Source organism: Bipolaris zeicola (genome assembly GCF_000523435.1).
Source record: "Bipolaris zeicola 26-R-13 unplaced genomic scaffold scaffold_2, whole genome shotgun sequence".
Classification (NCBI taxonomy): domain Eukaryota; kingdom Fungi; phylum Ascomycota; class Dothideomycetes; order Pleosporales; family Pleosporaceae; genus Bipolaris; species Bipolaris zeicola.
The window spans coordinates 58,510-79,015 of NW_006912051.1; the positions used below are offsets into that span (position 1 = coordinate 58,510).

Below are 20,506 nucleotides of genomic sequence, written 5' to 3' on the forward strand. Positions count from 1 at the left end.
GAGCCGGCTATTTCTTCTTCGCCTGGTGCACAATGTCGATGATCTTGTCGACTATCGACGGATCCGAGAGCTGTCCCACATGGTTAGCTCGCATCTTCCACAACAATACGCGGCCTCGTCATCACCATGCAAAAATGGTTGGCCGCATGCCTCGACTTACCGTTGTGATGTCCCCCAACTGGTCCTCCTCTCCAGCCAAGATCTTGCGCATGATGCGACGCATAATCTTGCCCGATCGCGTCTTGGGCAGGTCCGGCACTACAAAAATCGCCTTTGGTGCGGCAAACGGCCCAATCGACTTGCGCACTTGCATTACCAAATCCTTCTTGACCTGATCGCTAGTCTCGGCACCGTCCTTGAGCGCCACAAACGCGTTGACGGCTTGGCCTGTCAACTCGTCATGGATCCCCACAACTGCTGCCTCAGCCACTTGATCTGCGTAATCGTTAGCCACGTGCATCTACCACCTTGTCTCTGCTCTTTAGCTTACGGTGCTCAATCAGCGCGGCTTCAATTTCTGCTGTAGACAGTCGGTGTCCCGATACATTGACAACATCGTCAACGCGTCCTCGGATCCAGTAGTAGCCCTCGTGGTCACGTCCCGCACCGTCTCCAGTGAACTACCATGGTTAGCCTATATTAGAATATACTCCGCATTCTTTAGACTCACGTAGTAGCCCTTGTAGACCGTCAGGTAAGTCTCCATGTACCGCCTGTGTGCTCCCCAGACTGTGCGTGCCATGCTAGGCCATGGCTGCTTGAAGGCTAGTACACCCTCAACGTCGTTGCCGTGGATCTCCTCGCCCGAGACCGGGTCAATAATCGCAGGCTCAATACCAAAGAATGGGAGAGATGCTGATCCGGGCTTGGTGGGTGTGATACCTCCCAGTGGCGTAATGACGTGAGAGCCAGTCTCGGTTTGCCAATAGGTCTGTCAAGCATCAGCACATGATTCCAGATATATACTGAATCAAAACTCACGTCAACAACATGCGCCTCCTCCTTGCCAACAATCTCAAAGTACCACTTCCACACCTCGGCCGCAATCGGCTCACCGACGGAGCCAAGCACTCGGAGTTTCTTCATGTCATGCTTCACGTGCTCGTCGCCCGCACGCTTGAGCAGTCGCAGCGCGGTCGGCGCAACATAGAACTGAGTGACATTGTGCTTGGCGACAATGTCCCAGTACCGTGAGAAGTTGGGGTAGGCAGGTGTGCCCTCGAAAACAACAGTGGCTACACCAAGCAGCAGAGGCGCATATACGACATATGTGTGGCCAGTAATCCAGCCTACATCACCACCGCAGAAGAAGACGTCGTTGTCGTGAATATCAAACACGTACTTTCCAGTCGCCGCAGCTCCGAGAAGGTAGCCACCAGTCGTGTGCATGACACCCTTGGGCTTACCAGTCGAACCAGATGTGTAGAGCAGGAAAAGGGGGTCTTCCGAGTTCATTGGCTCTGGTGCAATGTAGCTGGGCCACTTCTCGACCTCTTCGTGCCACCACCAGTCCCGGCCCTTTGTCCAGGGTACTTCAGCGCCGGTACGCTTGTAGACCAGGCAGTGGGTGATGCCGGGGCATTGCTTGAGAGCATCGTCGACAATCTTCTTGGTGCTGATGGTCTTGCCGCCACGCTTGCCCTCATCGGTGGTGATGACAACCTTGCACTCAGCATCGTTGATACGGTCGCGCAGTGAATCAGATGAAAAGCCAGCAAACACGACGGAGTGGATAGCACCAATACGCGTGCATGCCAAGAAAGAAATGACTGCCTCGGGAATCATGGGCAGGTAGAGAGCGACAGTGTCGCCTTTTCGTACGCCCATCTCCTTGAGTGTAAAGGCTAGCTTGGAGACCTGGCGGAGCAGCTCTCCGTATGTGATGATGCGGCCATCGCCCTCGTCGTCAGCCTCGTAAATGATGGCGGGCTTGTTGGGGTCCTTGAAGGCATGGCGATCAACACAGTTGTAGCTGGCATTCAGCCTGCCCTCTACAAACCACGCATTGTCGCCGTGCTCAAAGCTGCCCGAGTGTACCGTCTCAAAGTCGCGCTCCCACGTGAGCAGCTCGCGTGCTAGCCTGCCCCAGAATACCTTTGGGTTGGTAATCGACTCCTTGTACAGCTTCTGGTATTCCTCTAGGTTGGCCAGGTGCGGCTTCGAGTGCGGATGCTTGCTGTTCCAGGAAAAACAATGCCACTCGTCAGCTGCTGTTTCAATTGCTCATTCATACGACAGACGATTGCGCGCCGCCATTCGGCCTAACGCTCGGCGCCGCGGGGTCACCCCGCCCACCTCGTGAGCTTTGGAGCTTGGATGAACGCCGCAGCTGTCATTGTCTTGGTACATGATGTAACAACCAAATAAATATTGCACTCACTCGAAAAATGCCTTGGGGACGTGGAAGGTGTCGACCTCGTGGGCCTCGGCCACGACTGGCGCCGTGGGCTTGACGTTTCCTTCGGACATTGTGTTTTTTCTTTGCAGACGGAATGTAACCTTTGGGGGGGGGGGGGGGTGACAAGAGGAGCCCAGCTTCGGCGCGCTGCAATTTCGCGACGAGGGTGCTCTAGAGCGTCACAGAGGAAGGGTTACGAGCCGCGGGCGAGAGTGAGAAGGTGCTGGCTCCAACAGATATTTGTAGTATATGTCTCAATACCGGGTAAAGGGGTCGGCGAATATGCGATGACCTGCGGCAGGGGCCCCCAATTGAAGCTGCTTGCTGAATCTTCCGGAAACCGAACTCGCAAAGCAAAGTGGAGCTGGCTGCGCGCGTCTATTTGTAGTCGGCCTGTCTACGAATGAGGCAGCTGGGAATGTGAGCAACAAGGGAAGAAGGGTTGTACAGCAGAATGTAGCCGATGGGCCAACGGCTCGACTTATGAAGCGCTACCTTTTTCCCACGGCTACCCTCAGTGCTTGCTGTACCCCTCGCGTGTGCCACTCGCGCGGGGACATGGAATATGACGAAGAACCCAATGCTTGTCTTTGGCTGGGCCCACCCTCCTTTGGTGGACACCATGAACCAATGCGGATAGCAGGAGCCACGCCTGGTGCCGCCTCCGTTGCTCCGGATTACTAGTCCACCGCGCCTGTAACCCTACCACCCAGTCAGACCATTTCCAAGTGCCGATCTCGCCCTCACTCTGTTCTGCATGTCGTCCACTAGCCACGAGGTTCGTGCCGTATTCACCATTGCGTAGAAGGGTATCCTGACATGCCGTCCGTCGGGTGCAGGGAGGTTTTTTCGAGGTCCGAGAAGCAAGGTATCTCCGGGTAGACAGCCGGCCCGCGGATTCGCATTACAGGAGATACACATGTCTGTAGATGAGTAGTTTTGGAACACATATCATTGGTCGCTTTTAGTGCCATGAGCGCGGTTTAGCATTAGCGTACTTGATGGTACTTTTGTCTGGAGCGTGACCGGATAATAGATACGTAGCTCGGCGAGAGAGAGAGAGAGAGAGAGAGAGAAGCCGAGATACTCTTGTAAAGGCTCGTGGTATAAGGTTGCCCACTTGCAATGCAGCTAGAATGAAATTACCGCATTTAAAAATGGCAGCTGGTGGAGCTAATCGCATGTACCTCCCTGAAGGAATGGGGCTTGAGCATGCGATGCGACAGGCATCAGCTTTACGCCCCTTCGGACGTGGGGAAGGGACCAGCCATTTCCCGAGGCAAAGGTGCCGGCAATTCCTACTTACTGCTCCACGCCCAGTCGTGCCTATGTGCGCTTATGCCAGCTGTTCTCTTGGGTGGAGACTGCTTCAAACGACACACGTTGGGGTGTTGCAACAAAAAAAACTTCGTCATGTGCAGTAGTAGTAGTAGTATGGGCTAAGCTTTCACCACACGTGTGAGTAATTCATCCTGTCTCGTATTCGTCGTCGCCCACTCGGCTCGAGTTGTCCGTATGCTCGCAAGAGTGCATGGCAATAGATCACACCTACGCCATCTCACAGTAACGTTGGGTGTGCTGCAAAGCATAGAAATCCTGGTGCCAACGTCTACGCATCTTGGCATCCATACATCCGTCGTCATAGCGACTGGCTTTCCATCCTAGTCACTACTACACAGCATTGGCTGACGTTTGCCCGTGTCTAGGCACGCACAACTGTATACCTTGGGTAGCCAATGAGAGACAGGGGCCCAGCATTGGCGGTACGGAGTTGAATACGCGAAACCCTGCAGAACTGTCTCAAGTATCTTCACTTGGCCATAGTCAACGTGGTCTCGTACGCCGTTCCAAGTTAAAGGAGAAGTATTGGCAATGGAATCATATGTTTAGTCTACATACCCATGACTGCTCCTTCCACTACCCTCGTTTCCTGTTCATCGCCAGTTGCGTTTGTACGCCTCACCAGTGCTGGGTTGACTAGCACTCCTCCTCTACCAGCTCCGTCCCATTCAAACTTGTATACATCTGGCTGCCCGAACAGCCATATGCTTATCTCTCGTGCTTCTATGATAATAGACGTAAGGTCTTCGTCTTTTTGCTGGTCACTACATGTGGGGTTGGCCCATGGGAAAAACGTCATGGAAAAGTGTTCAGCGGCTTCGCGGGCACTGGATTGAATCGCCCACGATTGAGCCGACTCGGGTGTACCAGATGTACTAGTGTAAAGGTACACAGAGCTTCGTTTAAGTAGAGAAGCTGCTGCCGTGACGCCCGGGTCTATGCAAAGTGTTAATGGTATTTGGTGGGAGACCCAAGTAAAGAAGAATGACCTACCGGGGCTGTTGCTGTGCCTCTCAGACTTTATATTCCTGAGTTCTTCGGGGAATAGTGTACCCATGTGTTCTTCGTCTTTGTGCCAACTTGTTATGGCCATCACATACGACACGAGTGCATGCTTGAGCGCAGTAGTCGGATTCGAGCACTCTTGCAACATTTCCGTCATATTGACGCCCTTTGCTCCAAAGCTAGCAATTCCAGATTCCATGCTTGGTGTGACGTTGGCATGAATGTCGCGATAATCTCGCTCTATATGCTCATGCATCTTCTCAAATAACGCCGATACTCTATCACACACCTCGCCGTCTCGTGCAACAGGTGGCAAGAAACCAGCGATATCCGTGTGTGTTGTGTGATCCACAGTTACCGGAGCTGGAATTGCGGGCGGAATGGGTCGTCGAGCCAGCATCGGCGTCTGAGGCACCTGTACGTAAGGGCTATGCATGTCTCCTAAGCTACCAACGCTCTTTTGTACCATGGTAAGCTCAGGCACTGAATCTCCATAACCCGGGTATCCTCTGCCACCAATGTTGGTATCCTGTTGTCTGTTTCGTCGCTTGAAAAAGAAGAATGCTGCAAGAAATGCGAGTGCTGCGCCTATGACCAGAGTTCCGACTGCGATTCCCACTACTTCTCCTGTACTGAGTCCGCTGTTATCGTGTGCTGGTCCTCCCACACTTCCCGCTGTTATCAAACTTGGTTGTGAGCTGACTACAGTTGTCGATAGAGTAGGATCTACACTTTGAGTTGGAAGTATCGTAGGCGTTATGATGTTGGCAGTCTGTACATCTGTTGGTTTGCCTCTTCCAAGACCATTGGATTCGACTGCAAGCGCAGAGCCATCAGTAGTCCTTGGAAACGGCTCAGATGTGTCGGGTTTCGAGGCCGCTCCTCCTGCTGTACCCGAATAACATTCAGGTATATCATTTTGTCCATTGCATTCTGGAGGAGCTGCGTCTCGACCCTGTGGATGAGGTCCCAGTACATTGTCGAAGGCCCGAACTTTCAGAAGCCGTACCATCTCCACGAAGTCCACAACAAAGAGTGGAGCGAGTAACAGGAAAAATTAAAAGAATATCGAGAAAAAATAAGAGGAGACGCAAAATCTTCCGGAACGAGGCGAGCTGACAATAAGACTTACCATGCCTCGCATGAGGCATCCAGCTCAGCCTCACATGATTTAGCAGCGAGCGGAATCCGACCCATCCACCTGGAACTCTTTATTGCTTATTGTTCCACGCCTTTCACGACTGACAATGCCGCACAGTGCGAACACCATACCGGTATAGTGCTGATGGCCCCATAGAGTTCGACCACACATGACCAGTGTTAATACGACGAGCTGGAGTTCCATGCTGCGCTAATGTGGGGTTTGGGGGCCTTTTCTGAACGCGGTATAAACATGGCTACGCAGCCCTGTCTGCACAGCCTCCATAAGCGTGATTGCAGACAACATACTTACCGGACTTGGTCTCACACACCGAATCACCGGTAGAGGATATTGATGAAGAGGGGTGTTTAGTTCATCTGGTGTTATCACAAGTTAAACTCGATGTGGTTTAGCGCCCTCTTTGCGTTCTGGGAAACTTTCTGTCAGCTCCACTACTACCTCAGCCATCTCAGCTCGTGTGCAAGGTGCATACGTTGCGCTCACAAGTCCAGTAGCACTACAAACACAGACCTGCTCTTGCTTTTTTCCCACTCAATTCTATCCTCAAAGCCTTGCTAAACTATTGCACAAAGAGCATCCTGCGCTCTTTGTTTTCCTGCGCCTTGCAAAAACCAAGACACTAGCCAGGCCTGCTATAAATAGCACAGCGAAGCCACTGCATCTGTTTCTCTTTAAACAAGCAATGACTCGGGTTGACGTATTGACCGTACTGGGGTTTGGCCGAGATAGTGAAACCTGTCAGCCTATCGGAATAATTACAACCCTACACGGATCGTGCAATCGTATAAGAATCTGATCCTACTTTGTATGCCTAATATTATGTATAGTGTCATCGTGCACAAGATTTCTGAATCAACACGAGTATTGTAGCCCTTTCTATATACAACGGATCATGATGCTTCTGCATACAAATATGCATCCGACATATTCATTGGCCATGTCGCAACATCTGGATCTGGGCAGCACATTACTCATTAGACAAGAGTGACAGCCAGCTGACAACATCTGCTCAACCAAATTAGTACCATACAGCAGTGATTACCAAAAGACAACATGCAAATTCCAACAACGAGTGGTAATCCTTCAAGAATCTCGCGCCTACAACCGTGCGAGTTTTCTCATCCCGCCAATGTAAGTACAGCGTTGCAATATGAGCTCATACCTTCACAATACATGACATCAACTACTATAATCAATCCCTCTTTGATTACCTTCGACCCCTAGGCACTCGCTCAACAAGCATCCAACATTACAAGTGCAATTCCCCAAGAACCAAACACCACATATACATCCATAATCAACTCAACACTACGTATTTGCCGACCACAAAATCTTTGTCGACCCATGTCCACCCACATCTTCAAAAAACTATATAAAAAGACCCGCTTACCTCCATCACAAGACCAAAAAGAATAAGAACCAAAACAACCGTTCAATAAGATAGCATTCATCTCCCTTCACAGTCTCCTCACACGCCCCACACCAACCCCCCCAAAAATGACAGACTCCAAAATGCTCGAAACAATGAACGAACATAGTGATCCCACATACCTCATCCCCATCCTCGCCATTGATCTCCTCCTCACCATGTTCCTATTCCTCGCCTTCGCAGTACTAGCCCTGAAATTATTCAGACTAACATGTATGTATAGAACCCCCGACTTTCCTGTTCCATTTTGGAAGTTTTGCTCTTATTGCTAGTGGCTCGGTTTTTTGGGGGGAGGAAGGCTGGTGGCTGACGACAAAGTTAGACAAGAATGAAGCATTGTTGTACCGTCGACTGCGAGAGATTGAAGAGGCACGGGATCAGGCTAGAAAGGTGCCTTCGTCTTTTGGGGGGCAAGGGGAGAAGGTGTAGGGATTGGAATGAGAGGAAGAGTTTTGTTAATGAGAGATTGTAAAAGGGAAGGAGGGAAGAAAGGATCTCGTGATGGACTAAGTATTGTTTGAGTGATTGCCATTACATATGCACTATCTGCGCAGTCAAACTCACGTTGTACGTGTAATACCTAAAAGAATCTCAAGGATCCTACCAATCTACTCAGTATGCTCCCTCTTGCCTACATCCTTATAGTCGCCCGAATGTTGCTTCGCCGCTGTCTCAGGAGTCGCATTTCCAGACCAACCCTTCACGAAGCCACCAATGTTTAGATTTTTCGTCTTCTGCTGCATAACTGCCAAAAGGCTCTCTTCCTGCTTCTTTTCCGCCTGCTTCTTCAATTCCTCTTCGTCCTCACCCCCTTCTCCCTTTTCACCTTCATTCTTGCGCCGCTCTTCTTCAACCTTCTTAGTCTCTTTACGCAGATCAGCTTCCGCACGCTCTACTTCTTCAATGTCAACATCTTCGAACCCTATCTTGCGTAGAATCGAACCTGTGATGAAGCGATATTGGAGATGGCCGTCCACCAGTTCGGACACGTCTACATTCTGTACACCGTGTACACCAACAACGGGCTGGAGGCCGGCGACACCGAGCTGAACAGAAGAAGTGCGGTATAGGAAGCCAAGGATGTAGTCGTTCTTAGAGAAGACATTGACGCAACGCCCACTGACTACAGAACGGATGCGGCGCCAGTCTTCGGCATCGGAAGGGCAAGGAGCACCAACAAGGACAACGTTTTCAATAAGTCCAAAGGCTTTACGGTCGGCGAGCTTTTGCAGGCAGGAAAAGATGAGGCGCGCGCCGAGAGAGTATCCTGCTAGAGTGACTGGTCTTTCGCCTTGGACTCTGTTGATGAGAGCATCGGCGAGGACTTCTCCTGCTTTCTCAGACCGGTACTTGGCCACAGAAAATGGGTTGTCCAACAGGGTTGCGATCTTGAGCAGACCAAGAGGCCACAACGCAGCTGTCATTGCAGCAAAGACGGTCTGTTCAATGATCTTCTTCTTCGCATAGCCCCATGCTGCACTTGTGACAAACGTTTCAAGGCTGTGCCCGAGCTTGAGAAGTGCCTCAAGCTCCCATCGTAACGCAAAGCCCTCTGTCCCCTTGCTGATGTACCGCCATGGCTGGCTGACCTCCTCGGGCTTGCGAAGCCAACCGGATACGGCAATGGCTACTCTGAGACGCCGAGACTCGTTGTCTTGTTTCTTGGGGTCCTGTGTACGGTGGATTGGGATAAAGGCAAAATCCTCAACTTCTCGTGCATACTCGTCCATAGCTTTCCCTGTCATCTTCGCACCATAGGCACCAAAAAGTCCACCTACAAGAACAGATGACCCAGCGAGTGTGCCAAGATAGCCTGCTGCTGCAGTAGCCCCTAGGCCAACTCCTCCCATTACACTTCCAACACCTGCTGCGAGAAGAGGAGCGGCGAGGCCACCAGTGACACCAATAAGTGCAGCGCCAGCTACACCCGCTAGCCCAACTTTCCATCGGCGAGCCGTTTGCGAGGCTGAGGCTGCTTTTTTGGTCTCTTCATCTGCATTGAGCTGTTGAGATGCCGCCTCCAATAGGCCTTGCGCAACAGTCTCCTCGTCTTTCTTCAGGACGTCCCTACCCAGCCCGAGCGAACTTGTGAGATATAGGATCAAAACGCGAGAGTGCGCAGAGTAATGTTCCAAGCTCAACACTATGAGGACGAGGGAGTGTAAAACAAGAGCACGTTTGCTCTCTTCCAGTTGAGTAAGATTGGTGGGAGCAGGAGGGTACAAGACTTTGAACATCTTTTCCTCATCTTCTTCCTTATCATCGAGCTTCTCGATACTAGTCAAACCAGCCTCTGACTTGCTGGCTAGTGTTTCGGTTTGCTGGCTCTCCACTTCTTGGGCTTGCTTCTTGGCCTTGTCCTTTGAGTTGATTACCTCGCCGACTCTGCTGACAACTTGGCCACGCCAATCGTCAAAGTATTTCAGCATCTCCCTCTTTAGTTCCTGCACCTCCGGTTTCGCAAGCTCCTCTTTAGCCTCCTCCTCGCGTTTCTGTCTCTCTTTCTTGATCTTGTCTTCTTTCTCGACGTCGACATTATCGAGGTCGGAGGGCGCATCCCTCAGAACTTCCTCTTCCGACTTTGCGGTCTTCTCGTCGATCGGAAATTCTTCGGCAGTGAAGGTCTTGACTAGAGACTTTCGCATCGACGCTGTAATGGTGGCTATCAGAAAGGTCAACTCGGCGCATTGTTCCGCATCGAGAAGCGTTGTGAGGGATGTTTCATCCTTGTCCTCGGATTTTGAATGTCCCAACGACGATAATTTGGACGCCCAACCTGCCATTTTCACGGTCCGATTAGCACGTGGGTTTGGTGAAGTCTGGATGTGTTGGATCTACATTGAGGTGAGTGGGGTGGCAGCTACTGCTGTTTTGGGTATGACGTCAAGCAAGAACAGTGGGGGCAAGAAGCCACTCGTCACCATACTGTAGGACACCTGGTCCTCCTGGTTGGGCTACAGGCCACAACAATTTAATAGTAAGTCAATCTCTAGGAAATATGTCATAACATGCTGGTATCCTTAACGTAAACCCCACCAGATTACTTACAGGAATATAAGGTTCTCATCGGAAGGAAAAACCATCACGTCATCACGTGGTACACGGAACGCCCTTAATCCAACTGTCACAATAGAATTACCACTGGCTGCGTCTCTGCGAATCCGGTAACCATTCATGGAACATTCTTGTTATACCCTGCCAGTCGCCCTCCATAGTCTCGCGTTTGTCATCGTCCACAAACTCTACATTGTTCATCCCACCAAAATCAATAGCCCAAGCATTCATCGCTTCATCAATAACGACATTCATAGGATGGACGTCTCCCCACACAATATCGTGGGCATGTAACTCCCGCACAATGGCAGTGAGTTGCTCCTCCCACCTTTTATGTAATTCGTGTCTATCCTGAAGGCCAGGGCTCCGCAAGTGGGTCCCTATCTCGGATGAAGTAACCAGGGTCATTAGCAGGCCAATTGTTGTTTCCCCCGACACCACGATGCCGTGTAGTCTAGGGACTCGGAGCCGGGTTGTCAGACCGGCTTTGTAGATACGCCATAGAGTACAGAGCTCACGCTCGAACTCTGGTTCACGCATCTCCGCCCGCGGTTTGAAATACAGGGGAACTCCCTCCGCCGTCACGACTCTTCCTTGAACTGAATCGAGTGACTTTCCCTCCTCCACGATGGACGCTATCCAGATATCGCTTGCCTGGAAGGACGGAACTTCTTTGCATAGTTGAGGCAAGTCGGTGGTGCGCATAGGGGAAGTAAAGAAGGCCGGTGTGTATAGACACTCGTCTTCACCCTCAATGCGTACATCCCCATCAACACCTTCGTGGATAAGCTCTAAATTGTAGGTAGGTGAGTGGATAAAGCCTTCCAAACTAAGGTCCTGAAGTAGCGTTTGTGGAGCCAGTTTTTCAATGAGAGGCAGGCAGTGTTGATAAATCGGGTCGACAAGTAAGTTATCATTGGCCCTGCTACATGTGCCCACTTTCCACAACTCCAGCTGTTGTAGGAGTTCTTTACCCAAGCTTGTGCCTTTTACCCGCATGATCTCGACTCTAATAACAATTTGCGCATGGCCGCGCAAGACTGTCATATGACACTTTTTCTCGGTGGTATACCCTAAGGGACCGATACTGATGTGGTAGTTTTGAGTCATTGTGATTGGTTTGAAAGCGCACCTAGATGCTGAGCGGACGCTGCGTATGGTGGTGAAGTATCTAAGGCAGTAGAGGGGTGACGTAGTGGTTTTCTTCGGAAATATTCTTTTGCCATAGTGCCAAGGAATTGGCAAGGTAAAGAGTTCAAATCTCACCCTCTCTACAACGAAAAGGAACACCTAACTCCTAAAGAAGAACTTAGTGTGAAACATTCTCCCCTTTGAATTTTCAACGCGTAGAAAATAGTTTTCAAGTTTTAGTGTCTAATTAATATCTATTTCTAACTCATAAGATGTACCCTATAGCGAGATACTTTCCGTGATTTAGACCTCCAAAATTTCTATTTTGTAAATGTATTACAAATCTATACCCATTGTTTTCTCATAACACTAATCTCTAACGTAGATATATACAATATTGGCCACTCTATCTATCGTTTCCTCGGCACTACTTATCCCCGCTTTAGCTATGACACCTGTTTAAACGGGGAATCAGGATTCTGTTAAAGTTGTTAGAGAGCTACAAGCCAAGTATACGGGACAAGTGTTATTCTCTTCCAATTAGAAATCTATTGATTTAGTGAGTGTGGATGCCAGCAGTTTCGCCGGGGAGAGAAGAAGACCGTTGAAAGCCTCAGGACTTGACGAGATGCTCCAGTTATATCGAGATGCTGACGTTATATGGTATGAATCGTAACTAATTGCAGCACTATGCCTACTCCAGACGCATTCAAAAATAACTGTCGCGCATGGCGTGGGTCCGGAATGTGTCGTTTGTGCTGCTAGCAGTGCCCGCACCGCCCCCGTTGTTTGCACATCCGGAGGTTGCGGCTCGCCTTCCTTCATGCCCTCACCACCAGTAATCATCATGGATAAAGCCAGTTAAGTGTTAGTATCCTCAGCAAAGATGGCAGTGATACATTGTAGCCAATGAGATACTCACACTCATGTCAGCACAGCCCAGTGGCTGTGGTTTGAGGTACACAAAGCAAGTTTGCCAACTCCGTACACCGGTCCTAGCCTTCTCACGCGATAATTCTACATCTTGAGCTTTACATTTTGCTTTTCGGATCCTACAGTGCAAAGTCTCCCCTCATAGAATTTGGCTTACGATTTGTCTTCTCCAAAATACTGGAATTCGATTCCTCTCATCATATTGGTCTCAAAAGATTTCGCCATGACTAATTGGGATTCCATTAGTGCAATTGCTGGCGTGGTGGCCGCTGCAGCTGCCGTCTTTATCATACCAGCTAGCTATCGGGGCCTCATGACATGGCATCGTCGTCCGAAAGAGTGCGAATGCTTCGGCTGGGACGACATTCGACTTGGAGAAGCGATGGACGACTGCGCTGGCTTTTGCTACCACTCGCAGTATACAGGATCTATGCATCGAGCAAAGTCTGCGCGTTGCTATGAAAATCAGCTGATGACGACATTCTCAAGATCATGGCTACGACTCATGCAAAGAAGCAGGGGACTTTCAAAGACCGCAACCACCCATCTTAACGCCCAATAAGAGTTATATCCGGACCTATGCACATACAATTAGAGCCTTCATCCTGTGTAGCCACGGCACTACGGATATTACGGAATTCCATACCACAGCCATCGCATGGGGCTCATATGGCTACCGCGATGGCAGTACCACAGTTCTCATTCGCACACTCAAGTCTGTAGACTCGGAGAATATCATAGTAGCGCATATCGAAGGCGCTATGAGGATTAACCTCACCAAAGAAGATGTCAATGGCATAACTTCCGGCTACCCACCTTGGTACCGACATTCAATGACCCTCTTGGGATCACCTGCCGGCCGCAAGGTACCCCACCCCCATTCGAACCTACAGCGATGTTTACCGCGCAGGATGGCTCATTGGCCTCGCAATATCGAATGACCTGCCACTAGCAGCAGCAGCACCACGCTCAAAACTGTTCGCTGACAGGCCTGTACAAAGACTGCTTGATATAGTGACCAGTAAGATCTACCCAGCATTTCCATGTGAGAACGTGAAAATGGTTGCCGAAGCGGTGGCAGCAATGATTAGAAATTGGTCTGAGAGCGGAGTATTCATCTACTTGAAGCATGATCAAGAATTTTGTGTCGACGTGTATGACGAGATCAAGACGTTTTCCGAAAGCGAGGCAACGTTTGCAATGAATCTTTTCAATACTCCCCTGATTATACCGCTCACCTCCGCCGAAATTACACGACTCAATCCCATGCTGGTCAAGGTCCTCTGTGCGGCCTATGTAGGATCCTCGACAGTGGTGAAAGCATTCAAGAATATGCGTTACAGCAATGATGATCTGTCAGGGTATGTGAAAAAAGCATATGAACTCTAGTCCGCCCGGGAGTCACGGGTGGTGTTTGGCATTGCAGAATCCGCAACAGACAATATAACTTGAAAATTGCGCTTTTACAAGATGACGAACTAGAAATGCGGCTGTCCAACCGAGTCTGTCCCCCCTTCAGTACCGAGGAAATGGATTGAGCGCAAGCATAGAAGAATGTTGAGTAGATTATTATTTTAGATAGTATTTTCTAAGGCTTTCAGCCTAGTTTGTACCTAGTGGCTTATTAGACTATTAATACAAGGTAGACAATAGGTAGTGCATTCTTATAGTAGGCACGTAATATCATCACGTGTCTTACTTACGGCGCAGCCTCTTACAACAGCGTTTAGTGCTAGTAAGGTATAACTAGCCGTTAAATAATAGCTATAAGTCTATATAGATATATACTAGTTAAAATACGTAGCTCTTTCTATCTCTACCTATTTACTACTGTACTGTTACTAAAACCACTGTTTATAATTAGCTACTGCCGCCGCTACCACTACCTACTTGAAGTCACTAACGATGTATACGACAGTGCATAAATGAATAAGTGGGTTTTGTTCAGTGTGATCTCAAAGCACTTGAATTATTCAGTTGCCTCATGATCGCAGCTCAACAACGTTGCACTACTTTGCTGGGGCTGGTTTTCCCCCAGTGTGCACGTCCACCAAGAGACCGTTGTAGTAAAGATGGTAGGTGGCATAGACCACACTAGACATCAGTTACTCACACAAATGTTATAGCAAAATCAATCTCGTTTGTCAATAATACATATTATTTAAATTTCATAGTACAATATTACGATCCTACTCTCCCCGTCGGTATAGGCATTGCATTCATGCCACCAGTGGGGAAATTCCTAGCACTCAAAAACACACCCTTGACAGCCCTGATATCGCCCTTCAACACCTCAATCTGATCGTTCTTATTAGACTCTGAGGAACTTCCAGTCCAATTGAATGTCGCTCCATAGCGACCCATGGTAGGGTAGTACTGATTTTGATAGTCCATTTCTGTGAGGTAGGTAGTGAGGTCCGAGATCTTTGTTCTCAGTCTGTCTCGCGATGTACCCTGGCCTGAGCGATTGGACTCAAGTTCCTGGAGGTGTGATTTGATAATCTTCAGGCGGTTCTCCTGTGCTGTTACAGTCGGGTGTGGGTCTGTGGAAGTGGAAGGTCGGCGGGAGAGGTTGGGTGTGGTCTGGGTGCCATAGTCGCGGTGGTAGAGCTCAGTGGGATCAGAGTCGGCTTCAGAGACATTGTCTGCGCTGTCTTCAATAGGCTTTACTTTGCTTGCAGGATCGACAGATACTGCTTTGCGTAGTCGTTCATTGAGCTCTTTCAACTGCTCGTTTGTATGAGATGCAAAGTCGCGCCGTGACTCTGCGAGGCCGTGTGTCATGGGGGCTATGATGTACTTTGACAGTCCATACATGCTTGCCATGAAACCTCCTGCTATATATGCTGTGGCCGCAAGGCGTTCGGTGGTGATAAGAGGCGGTGGCTTCTCAGTGCTTGCAAGAAACTCTGGGTATGTGACAATCGGGGGTATTTCGCGAGGCTGGATTTGAACTTCAGGTACATGCGCAGGCTTTGGGGGTGTCTGAAAGCGTTAGCATTGCCTGTCTTCGACGTTCTGGTATTGTGCCAGTCCTCACCGTCGACCATGCCCGATCGCCCACATCCTCAACTTCGATTGGCCTTCTCTCCGGCTCCTCTTCACCTAACAGTCTGCCAATGTCCTCAGCACTCACCCCCTTTGATTCCAAGAACGCCACCTTCTTCTCCCGGGGCGCATCGCGAATCGTTGGGTCGTCGAGGAAACGCGCAGCCTGCTCTAACAGACTGCTACTCTCAGTAGAGTGCTGCTCTTCCTCCTCTGGCTGTGCGACATCGTCTTCGGTTGGTGTGGGGGCTTCTACAGGTGGTTGTTGTGGTTGTTGTTGCGCGCTTGCTTCTTCTTCTTCCTCTTCTGGCTTCGGAGAGGAAGTTGTGTCATTGGTGGAAGTAGTGGAAGCGGCGGAAGAAGAGGAGGCACGCTGCCATTCTGGTATTCCAGGCTTTCCCGACATTGCTGCGATACGGTGTTGAGGTGTTCTCTGTGTGTATGTCGAAGAGAGGTCGGCGCGTCGTCACGGGCGATAATGATGATGGGTGCTCGGGAAAGATGGCTGGACCGAGGCAAGAGCCCCAGATTCGGCTTTTCCTTTTTGGTCAAGTAACTCGAGTCGACACATTCGACCGCACCTCACTTGTGTCATGTACTAACTTTTTTGTTTATTCTCTCGCAGTACTCAGACCCTGCACTTGGAATCTTAAAAACTAGTCTCCGTGTTGCCCTCGCCCATGCTCTTACTGCCTGAGCTTCCGCTTTGTATCGCACCCAAAATGCCGTCAATGTACCCGGCACCGCTCCACTTCTGATGGGTCAGAACATCACAGCCCAACTCCTTCTCTCGCGCTTGTACTAGCTTCACATACGCCAGCATTCCCTCGTCCTTGAAGGCCCTGCTCAGCTCACATGTGATTGTCGCCGTAGAGTGTACTCCGGCCAGCGAGATAAGCTGGAACACAAAACCGTGCTTTGCCAAGTCCCACACAAAGGACTTGAGTGCCTCTTCAGAGAAGCCATGGCCCATCCAGTTGAAGCTGGGCGAAAGGTTGTACACAAACTTCTTGCCAGGGTAAACGGCGCGGATCTCGCCGGCAAATCTGGCTGCCTCTTGGACGTTGGGGTCACCCGTCTCAACCCACAAGAGATCGGCGTAGGGTGCATACTCTTTGCCGCGCTTTGTGGCTGCTGCGACTCCATTCTTGAAATGGTAGAAACCTTCTCTTGTGCGCGGAATGTCCCAGTTGAAGTAGACTGGAGTCTTTGTGTACTTTTCTGCCGCTTGTCGGCGCTTGAGGAGAGAAAAGTTGGGGTTCTGCTTCATCTCGTCGAGGTAGGCGTCGATTGAGGACTGGGAGGCGCCTTCCTTCTCAAGGTGCTGAACAACGGCCTCGTCAAAGGTGACAAGCTTGTGCTTCTTCACCCACGCCGCTTCATACTGATCAATCTCCTTGCCTGGCGCGCCGGCCGCCTCCATGTTTTGTAGAGTCTCAGCCAATGGCTCCGTGTCTTCCGTGACTCCCTTGATGAACTCATGATCTCGTACGTCGACTGCGCTGGAGATGAGCTTGCCGCTCTCCGAGTCTGTACGCGCAATGACGAGGTTTTCGCAGCCCATCATATCCCATTGGAATCGTGCAGCTACCAGGCGGTTGATGTGGTCGCCCACGGGGACAAGCACCTTGCCTGCAAGATGTCCACACTTCTTGCCGCCATGCAATTGATCCTCGAAATGAACTCCTGCAGCGCCATTCTCCGCAAATAGCTTGGCAAGCTTAATGACCGCTGAGAGACCGCCGTGTCTATACATCGTCAATGGCCTATCTAGACCTGTATGGCTTTACGTCTACTCACCCAGTATCGCCGTCGGCAATGATAGGACGCATATAGTCCAGATACGGAGTCTTTGCCCTTTCCTCTGGTGTCATCTTCCTCCTTGCATCCCAGTTCTTGCGGTCGTGCAGCTGCTGCGCCTTGAACAGGCGCTGCACCTGGTTTGGAACGGTATTGTATGGGTAATCGCCAAAGTCGGCAGAGACTTCGTTCGTGGTGGTTAGGACGGATGAGCACGCCCATCCTGAAACGTAGAGAACTTCTTGGTTTGCAGCCTGTTGGGACATCTGAATCGGATCAATTGCGCCCACTAATGTTCAGAGAAACAGAATCAGCCATTGTTCTATCTATATAGCCATGGGTAAACGCACTGGTATGTACTGGCTCGCCCTTTGCTGCCCGCTCCTCAAGCAGGTTGAAGAGCTTCCTTGCCATCAAGGAGCTAGGATATGATTGAGGAAGCGTTCCACGTTTGCTCACGACATCCTCTGCAGAATATGGGCGCTTGATGCCCTTGTACCGCGGTGATGCCCACCACTCCTTCACGGCTTGTACCTGTTCCTCGAAAAGAGCATCCTCGGCCTCGCCTGCCTTTGCAGCCTCAGACAACAGTTGGAAAGAGTCTCCTGGCAGGGCTGTCGACACTGGGGGGTCCACGGGCTTCAGCACGGAGCTCGACATGCGGTACACGGTGGTGGAGAGCGGACGGAGGAGTTGTCGCGATGGGCTCGCTACCCTTAATGATCGGCTCTGGCGCACGACGGAGCGCGGTACTGTACGGAGCATGGTGAGTATGTGTGAATTGGAGCAAGGCGCAACCCAGCAGGAGCCTGCTGTATACTTGAGTCGAGTGGAAGAGATGAGCAACGGAAAATTATCCGTGGGCTGCAGGCAATTGGGGAACAGCGGCTGTCACTCTTTTCGCCCTGTCGCCTTTTTGGGGGGTCTAGAAGCTGTCTCTACGCGCAGGCAATGACGTTACCGGGCCGTGAGAAGCGGAGCAGTGTGATTGTGTGTGCGGCAACGCTTCTCCAGCATTTCCCCATGTCCGGCGCCAGAACCGAGGTAGCCCACCGCTAGCCGCTCGGAGCTGCCCCTCGGTCCATGGATTGTACGTCGCACTCGCAGGAATGGCCCAGCGCGTGTCAGGAAAATCCGACTCGGCTGCCGAGCAATGCCGTACGACTTTCTTCTGTCTCCTTCGTGTCAAGTCGTGTTTTTGCCATTGAGTTTGTAGAACACTCTCGTCCCTGGGTTGAGTGAAGACTATCAGACTGCCATTCCCCGCATCTACCCCACACTAGACTAGCCATGGCATTGAGTGCACGATCTGCTGCCAGAGCTCTGCGAGCGGCCAAGGTGAGCTCCGAGCTGTCTGGCTGATAGTGTTGGAAGCAAGAAAAACTAATTGAAGCTTCCCAGGCGCGCCCTTTTGCGGCTGGTATGCCAATCGGTCCTCTGTTCCGCCCATCGAGATGCTAACCCATATCCCTTTCTCTAGTACAAGCATGTAGCTATTCATCCTCATCCGAGCCTGATCTCAAAGAGACTTTCAAAAAGGTTCTCCCCGCAAAGCGTGAGCTCTTGAAAAAGGTCAAGGCACATGGCGACAAGAAGCTCGGTGACGTCAAGGTCGAGAATGCGCTGGGCGGCATGAGGTATGCATCCTCGGGAAATAAATAGCGTGTACTGACAGCAGCAAAGGGGTCTCAAGGCCATGGTCTGGGAAGGATCAGTTCTCGACGCAAACGAGGGTATTCGATTCCACGGCAAGACGATCAAGGACTGTCAAAAGGAGCTACCCAAGGGAACCTCTGGCACTGAGATGCTTCCCGAGGCCATGTTCTGGCTGCTCCTGACTGGCGAGGTCCCATCAGTGTCACAGACTCGTGCGCTTTCGCGAGAGCTCGCCGAAAAGGGTGGCATTCCCAAGTTTGTCGAGAAGATGCTGGATGATTTCCCTAAGGACCTCCACCCCATGACACAATTCGCATGCGCTGTCTCAGCCCTCAACTACGAGTCCAAGTTTGCCAAAGCATACGAAAAGGGTATCAACAAGGCGGATTATTGGGAGCCCACCTTTGATGATTGTATCAGCCTGCTCGCAAAGCTGCCTACTATTGCCGCCAAGATCTACCAGAACGCATACCGCGGTGGAGGTGCGCTCCCCAACGAGATCGATCTGAACCAAGATTGGTCCTACAACTTCGCAGCCATGTTGGGCAAGCCTGGCAAGGAGAACGAGGGTTTCCAGGACCTTCTCCGATTGTATCTCGCTCTGCACGGCGATCACGAGGGCGGCAACGTTTCAGCACACACCACACATCTCGTCGGTTCAGCGCTCAGCGATCCCTTCCTGAGCTACAGTGCCGGTCTTCAAGGTCTTGCTGGCCCGCTCCACGGCCTAGCTGCCCAGGAGGTGCTGCGCTTCATCCTCGACATGCAAAAGGTAGTTGGCGATAACTTTAGCGAAAAGGACGTCAATGACTTCCTCTGGAGCGTTCTCAAGTCTGGACGAGTTATCCCTGGTTACGGCCACGCTGTGCTCAGGAAGCCCGACCCGCGATTCGAGGCGCTCATGGACTTTGCGAATGCTCGACCTGAGATTGCGGCAGACCCAGTCTACCAGCTCGTAAAGAAGAACTCGGAGGTTGCTCCTGGCGTGCTTACCGAGCACGGAAAGGTAAGAAACCATAGTTTTGAGAGATTGCAGTGATTAACTTTGTCGTAGACCAAGAACCCCTACCCCAACGTCGATTCGTCCTCTGGTGTCCTCTTCCACCACTACGGCTTCAAGGAGACTCTGTACTACACTGCAACATTCGGTGTCAGCCGTGGTCTCGGTCCTCTTGCACAACTCATCTGGGACAGGGCATTGGGTCTGCCCATTGAGCGCCCCAAGTCCATCAACCTCCAGGGTATCCTGAACCAGGTTGGCGCGTAAATGTCAGTAGTCGCGACCTGATACAGGGTAGCCATCAAAAAGTAGTCGAAAATAGAAACGATCTAAATGTCACATGTCGCCATCAAGTTTTTCATGGAAAAAGTGCCAAACACAGTGCAAAGATATCAGTCAGTCAGTCAGTCAATGACGTGTGTTGGTGTTGGTGTTGGTGAATGAATCGAGTTGCGCAATTGGGCATGGGAGGGGCGGGAGCGGACCCATGGGATCGACGACGGCGGCGGCTAGTCAGGGCAGGGCGACATGCCGGCCCCAGTACACGCC

General features: G+C 50.9%; 5 protein-coding genes across 5 annotated transcripts; 1 reads left to right on the forward strand and 4 right to left on the reverse strand.

Moving 5' to 3' along the window:
- Positions 1 to 7: 7 nt before the first annotated feature.
- On the reverse strand, positions 8 to 2,469 carry COCCADRAFT_342 (uncharacterized protein; the record flags this gene model as incomplete). Its single annotated transcript, XM_007708447.1, has 6 exons — positions 8 to 70; positions 161 to 435; positions 491 to 620; positions 671 to 931; positions 982 to 2,176; positions 2,381 to 2,469. 6 exons carry the CDS (start codon positions 2,467 to 2,469, stop codon positions 8 to 10), a joined length of 2,013 nt encoding a protein of 670 aa, XP_007706637.1.
- A 1,820-nt stretch (positions 2,470 to 4,289) lies between these two features.
- Positions 4,290 to 5,756, reverse strand: COCCADRAFT_81551 (uncharacterized protein; the record flags this gene model as incomplete). Its single annotated transcript, XM_007708556.1, has 2 exons — positions 4,290 to 4,675; positions 4,733 to 5,756. 2 exons carry the CDS (start codon positions 5,754 to 5,756, stop codon positions 4,290 to 4,292), a joined length of 1,410 nt encoding a protein of 469 aa, XP_007706746.1.
- Positions 5,757 to 7,717: 1,961 nt separating this feature from the next.
- On the reverse strand, positions 7,718 to 15,907 carry COCCADRAFT_31971 (uncharacterized protein; the record flags this gene model as incomplete). Its single annotated transcript, XM_007708507.1, has 4 exons — positions 7,718 to 7,915; positions 8,040 to 10,154; positions 14,647 to 15,438; positions 15,494 to 15,907. The coding sequence occupies 4 exons, from the start codon at positions 15,905 to 15,907 to the stop codon at positions 7,718 to 7,720; spliced, it is 3,519 nt and encodes a 1,172-aa protein (XP_007706697.1).
- A 243-nt stretch (positions 15,908 to 16,150) lies between these two features.
- Positions 16,151 to 18,066, reverse strand: COCCADRAFT_349 (uncharacterized protein; the record flags this gene model as incomplete). The annotated part of the gene is made up of 3 exons (XM_007708448.1): positions 16,151 to 17,249; positions 17,302 to 17,590; positions 17,652 to 18,066. The coding sequence occupies 3 exons, from the start codon at positions 18,064 to 18,066 to the stop codon at positions 16,151 to 16,153; spliced, it is 1,803 nt and encodes a 600-aa protein (XP_007706638.1).
- Positions 18,067 to 18,591: 525 nt separating this feature from the next.
- Positions 18,592 to 20,224, forward strand: COCCADRAFT_31974 (uncharacterized protein; the record flags this gene model as incomplete). Its single annotated transcript, XM_007708508.1, has 5 exons — positions 18,592 to 18,639; positions 18,703 to 18,721; positions 18,782 to 18,938; positions 18,985 to 19,963; positions 20,012 to 20,224. The coding sequence occupies 5 exons, from the start codon at positions 18,592 to 18,594 to the stop codon at positions 20,222 to 20,224; spliced, it is 1,416 nt and encodes a 471-aa protein (XP_007706698.1).
- Between the last annotated feature and the right edge of the window lie 282 nt (positions 20,225 to 20,506).